At 46.9% G+C, this 6,000-nt stretch overlaps 1 protein-coding gene across 3 annotated transcripts in view; it reads left to right on the top strand.

Moving 5' to 3' along the window:
* The first annotated feature begins 373 nt into the window (after positions 1 to 373).
* Positions 374 to 6,000, top strand: part of adcy9a (adenylate cyclase 9a) — a 33,742-nt gene continuing 28,115 nt past the window's right edge. For 2 of the 3 annotated variants that reach the window (XM_078278506.1, XM_078278527.1), the window contains exon 1: positions 374 to 4,517. In XM_078278506.1, coding sequence (XP_078134632.1) covers positions 2,636 to 4,517 — 1,882 coding nt within the window. In that variant the 5' untranslated portion in view covers positions 374 to 2,635. The remainder of the gene's footprint in view (positions 4,518 to 6,000) is intronic. The other variant, XM_078278516.1, reaches the window with a different exon arrangement.

The raw sequence follows: 6,000 nt of genomic DNA on the forward strand, positions 1-6,000 counted from the left end.
ACATTCCCGACACTTTCAATAAAAACAAATGTAAAGTAATAATCATATTAGGCCAACGATGTGCTAATGCTATTAAGTAGGCCAACGTTGTTGTTTATAATTCATTAGCCTATGTATTATAATATTAAAAGGTACAGGCTACCTTTTAATAATGTTTTATTGTATTGCCTCATGCTTTTTCCTGTCTTTAAATGATGCTTCTTTAACCAACAAAATGATTATATCCTTTCTGAGCCTTCCTGTATTCTGTAGCTTTTGAAAGCTAAGCCAATGTGAATTATTTAACTGTCTTATTGGCCGTCTTGAAAGACCGGAAACCGTGTTTTTTATTTTTTATTTCATTTTTATTTTATAAACTGTGGTTTGCTTGACAGGCACCAACCCGCACCGCCACAACAGCTGGGGGAGGATTTCCGACCCAGTCACAGCGAAGATGGTGGCAGCTACAGGAGTGGAGATAATACGTTCGCCCGGATAAGACGGAAAAACAGCAGCAAAACTCCCGCTGTAGGGCTGTTTTTATTTAGCCCCAAAATCCAGCAGAGAGCTATATCAGGGGGAAAAGGGAGGCAACCAGCGGCGGACGGAAGAGGACGCACCACAGCCAGAGCGCACAGTGTTGTGTTTGTTGGACACAAGCATGCCAGCAAAAACTAGTGCTATCCAGACCTAAGGAATCGGTTGATGTAAGGAGATATAGTGCCGTTTGTGGGGCGCTTTTTGATACTCTCACCGAGGATGTATCCAAGGGGTTTCCTTCATTGATCTGGGGATTTTCTACGTTTTTGCTCTGGGGGAATGCGAGGGGAGGAAACCCAGCCTCTGCTCCAAATAACCAGAGACTCCTAACTGGGTCTCCTCTCCAAACGCAGGAAATACGGCCTGGGGAAAAAAAAAAGTTTGGGAGCTTTTGGAAACGAGAGGGGGGCCTATCGCTGACGTTTTGCACGCGTTGTACGACGTGATTTTTAAGTAGCCTACTACGTTTTTATGTATTAAGCTCTTATGTTGTTACACAGATAACGTTTATGACAAGCAGTTTAAGTGTTACACACCGTTGGTGTTGTTATTGCAAGAGTTTTGATCATCACTATTTATAGACCAGACTGCTCCGACCGAGGCTGTTCCTCATAGCAGTATATTTTGCCAACTGCGCGCAACAAGTTGCAGACACTCCCAGCAGAGGCAAACCTACACTAATGTGGGCCAGCGGATGGTATTTTCTGCGCTTCTCTTTTTAAATTAAGAGTCTTTGAATATCGTATACCCCTCCCGATCCCCTCTTTGGAAGGCAGAGGGGGAATAATCGTTGGAGATCCGGAGAGGGAGTTCAGGAAAGGACGGGGCTGGATCCGTTGGAATAGGCCTGCCTGTCAGGCCTCTTATGCTCTGGATCTTGGACTGGACAGGGCTCCCAAATATCTCAGTCTGGACTATTTTCATGGGCCCACTGAAATAAAGATGGAAAGAGAATGCATGGGAATAAGAAATGCAAATCCTTTGGACATGTATGAGAAGGGATGTAGTGGAAGGTAAAGCCGCCTCAATTACAGATCACCTACTTTTTAATCAACAATATTAAGTTTGCCCACATGTTAAGACGGTATTATTAACGTAAAACATTCACAGCATATAAAGTAAACTACTTTATGTGAAACGAGAATAGCCTTTTAAGTGAGGAATTCTTTTTTTGAAAATATTTTTCTGACAGTTTGATGCTTCATGGTGGAGAATGTATACAGTCCACACATTTTTATTTTAGCACTACTAGCTGTTCATAACGACACGATTTTTATTTTATTTTTTTGGGGGGGAGGGGGTATTTTAAGAGGGGAGAGGGACCGTAAATTGACCATTTGTCGCGCATGTTGTGGAGATAATAGGGACAGTGTAACTTTTGTAGCCACTTGCTGTGCACAACGCCAACTGTTGACAGTCTGTATCTGCTCATACAATGAAGCCCTGGACCTAACGCTGTTTTACCACGCAGTCAACGTTATTTCGGAATGAAGAACAATCTGGATATTTTTTCCTGACGCTGTCTGATTCTGTAATGTCAGCAGTATCGAAATATTGCGCACATCCAGATGAGGTCATTTTCAGTCATGTAACGTCAGCACCGACTTGATGAAGGCATAACATCGTTGCATCACTAACCAGTCCTTTCCGAGAAGGATGTTCAATTCAGGAGGCAGAAAGAGTGATGACAGTGTTTTTACCGCAGCTGGAGAGAAAGCCGGGCTCAAACCCAGAGCCTCTTTGGAGAAGGATACATGTAACGTGAGTACTGACGCAAACCCGGGTTTGGATAATGAACTGCTCAAGAAACTGGAACGGCGCGTCTTGTGTGAGTGAGTGTGCAGGCTGCTGTGTGCGTAGCAAAGACGTCTGTGCCGTGCTCACCATTCATGCACTGTGATTATTCCAACAAACACCTTTGCTCTCTCTTTCTTCCTCTCCCTCTCCCTCTGTCTGCCTGCTTGTCACTCTCTCACCGCCGCCTCCTCCCTCCTCTCCGTGCCACATGTGCACACGGTGTCCACGCACCGCGTCTAATTGCCTGAGGGCCATCAGAAGATATTATTAATATTTAACACCTCCCCGCGCCCCTCTTTTTCTCGTCACAACAGTCAATATGGCCACTCTGCAACATCACCGACAGCTTCTCATGCATGGCACGGAAGTGAGCTGCGACTCCAGCGGGGATGGCGCTGTGACCGTGCGGATTACCAACAGCGCGCCACACGTGCATCAACATGAGCCGCTGAGGGCTGCCAGCAGTGGAGCAGGAGCCGGAGGCTTTGGGGCTGTGAGTAAAATTAACCCTAACCTCCACAAATACAGTATTTCCTCCAGCTGCAGCTCAGACTCCAGACCGGCTGGGACCACCACTTCCAGGGTGCGTAGGAAGGCGCCGCCACTGTTCGAGCGCTCTGCTGCTCAGTGCTGGGACCCCAAGTTTGACTCCCCCATCCTGGAAGAAGCGTGCCAAGAGAGATGCTTTCCTCAGACACAGCGGCGCTTCCGTTATGTCCTGTTTTACCTGGCAGTGGCAGCTGTGCTTTGGGGGGTGTACTTTGCGGTCAATAGTGACCGCTGCAACCCCATGGCCTTCCTAGTCCCCACAGCCTCCTTTTTAGTCCTCCTAGTGCTGCTCTTTTTATTCACCTTAACCCAACCCTACACGTGGCTGTACAACCAAACATCCTTGCTCCTGATCGCGGTCACCTTCGCCATCACCTTAGCTCCACAGATACAGACTGCCGGCTACACTGAGCTGAAGTGGGCTGGCGGTGGCAATGCCTCATATTCCTCACCAGACAAAGTAGCTCCATCTCTAGCCCCTTGCATCTCCCCTGTGGGCACCTTTTCCCTGTGCATGGAGGTTCTGTTGTTATTATACAGTGTCCTTCATGTCCGTCTGTATGCCTCAGTGATGCTAGGGCTCCTGTATTCTATATTATTTGAAGCATTAGAATGGCTGTCCTTGCTTCAAAATGACACTACTGGATGGGGGACGGGGTTAGTGGGTTCAGGTTCTGATTGGGAAGGAGACACCCTACGCTGGCTGGGCCCGGCCAAAGCTCTGCTCCACTTGTGTGCCCATGTCATTGGTATCCACCTGTTCATCATGTCGGAGGTGCGTTCCCGCAGCACCTTCCTCAAAGTGGGCCAGGCTATCATGCACGGCAAAGACTTGGAAGTGGAGAAGTTCTTGAAGGAGCGTATGATCCACTCTGTCATGCCGCGGCGAGTTGCAGATGAGTTGATGAAGCAAGGTGATGATGAGGGCAGTGGTGAGAACTCTGGCAAGCGTTATTCCTCTGGTGCCTGCTCTGCCTCCGCCGTCTCAGTGGGTGGTGGAGGAAGCGGTGGAGCTTCACAAGCCCAAATTGCCACAAGCAGCAAGAATTACCCTTATAACAATCACAAACGCAAGAAGACCTCCATCCCCCGTGGACAGATAATCTTCCGGCCTTTCAATATGAAACGCATGGAGCCTGTCAGCATTCTCTTTGCGGACATTGTGGGTTTCACTAGAATGTCTGCCAATAAGTCAGCACCGGCCTTGGTAGGCCTTCTCAATGATCTGTTTGGACGTTTTGACCGGCTCTGTGAACTAACCTGTTGTGAGAAGATCAGCACTCTGGGAGATTGCTACTATTGTGTAGCTGGCTGCCCTGAGCCTAGGCCAGACCACGCCTACTGCTGTGTAGAGATGGGTTTGGGCATGATCCAGGCCATAGAGCAGTTCTGCCAGGAGACATGTGAGACCGTCAGCATGCGTGTCGGCGTCCATACGGGCACTGTCCTGTGTGGGATCCTGGGAATGAAGCGCTTCAAGTTTGATGTGTGGTCAAATGATGTCAATCTGGCTAACTTGATGGAGCAGCTGGGCGTGGCGGGCAAGGTCCACCTGTCAGAAGCTACGGCCCGATTCCTGGATGACCATTACCAAAGGGAGGACGGGCAGGTGGCGGAGAGAGCCGGGCAGAGTGTGGTGGAGAAACTGAAGGGTAAGTAGCTGTTCAACTCTAACTTTCTTATACGTTCTCTACATAAGACTAGAAAATGGTGCAAGGGTGCAGAGACTAGACAGACACCAGACAGAGGGTGAAAGATATGGAAATACATTTTACTTGGCTGTCTGCAACTTGTTCAACACTCACTGCTCATATTAAGTACACACACACACACACACACACACACAGACACACTCTGTCTCAATACTTCGTGGAGAGCAGCAACAATGGAACTAATCTCTCCAGCAGGGGATTCCTTGTGGACCGTCTAATCTTAGGTCTCTCGCGAACAGAGACTGTCTGTTCTATTGTCAGGCCTTGTGTCAGAGTGTATTCACACTTGGCTCTAAATGGTGCCATCACTCTCTATTTCCAGACTGGCGAACAGTGACAGAGTGAGATATTGACATGCAGCTTTTGTTGAAGGAGTGAATAGGAGAGAATGGCATCTAGTTTCTTGCTGAAACAGAGACCCACGATTTCCTGCTCACAGGAAGAGATGACCTTAACAGTTTGCTTCTCTAGCAGTGAGAGAGAAAAATGGACATTGAGAGAAATCACTTTTTGTTGAGAGGAATACATTGTCAGAATCACATACTACTGCTTTGTAAGCGATTTACAGAGTGAGCACTCAAAATCAATGAACAGATCAGTTGTTGAGGGTGTTAATAATAGTTTAATCCTCTTGAATTTGCCATTTGCCAGAGATTTGTCACACACTCAGAATACTTTGAGTTTTATAAGACATCTGTCCCTAAGTTAAATTACATGTTACGAAATGTAGGTGACTTGACAACACTCTTAGCTGTTAGCTCTTCTGTCTTTCTGTCCTTTGCTTTCTCCGCTTTCTCCGTCTCCTTTCCTTCCATGCTCCACATCTCTCCCTCTGCTTTGTCTTCATCCTTGTTGTGTTATCACATTCATTGCCTCAGTCTCTCACCTGTCTCCCAGGCCGGTACATGTGGTCTGTTGTGTAACACTGCTTTATGGCTGTCGGGCTGTCTTTGGTCAAGTCTTTGCTATAGATCTCCCAGCAGGCAGAGTGATTTGCCTCAGATAGCGTGCTTTTAACCATTCTCTGTTTGTTAGTCCCTAAATACCCATCACCCCACTCTCCTTTAAACAACAACAACTAAGCAAACACAGCTTTGTTTGACCATGAATGCAGCCAGTTGGTAAGATACTGTAGTTCTGTACTGTAGTTGCATTAGAAATGGACTGAATAAAAGGAATTCATGTAATGATTGGGAGGGATGACGCAGAGGCAAACAATCTCCCATCACGGTGCAGTACATGGAACGTACATTTTGTCAAGACTATATTAACTGCCAAATCTCAAACATCTGCTTAATGTATTTAATGAAAGATGCAGGGATGAGTCATACCTCTGTTGACAAATGCTTTAACTATGCAGGTATGTGGCGAGAACATCAAAGGAAGATAAGAAGTTGAGACTAGTTAAGTTTTTACTGTGCAA

Source organism: Sander vitreus, chromosome 2 (genome assembly GCF_031162955.1).
Source record: "Sander vitreus isolate 19-12246 chromosome 2, sanVit1, whole genome shotgun sequence".
Lineage (NCBI taxonomy): Eukaryota > Metazoa > Chordata > Actinopteri > Perciformes > Percidae > Sander > Sander vitreus.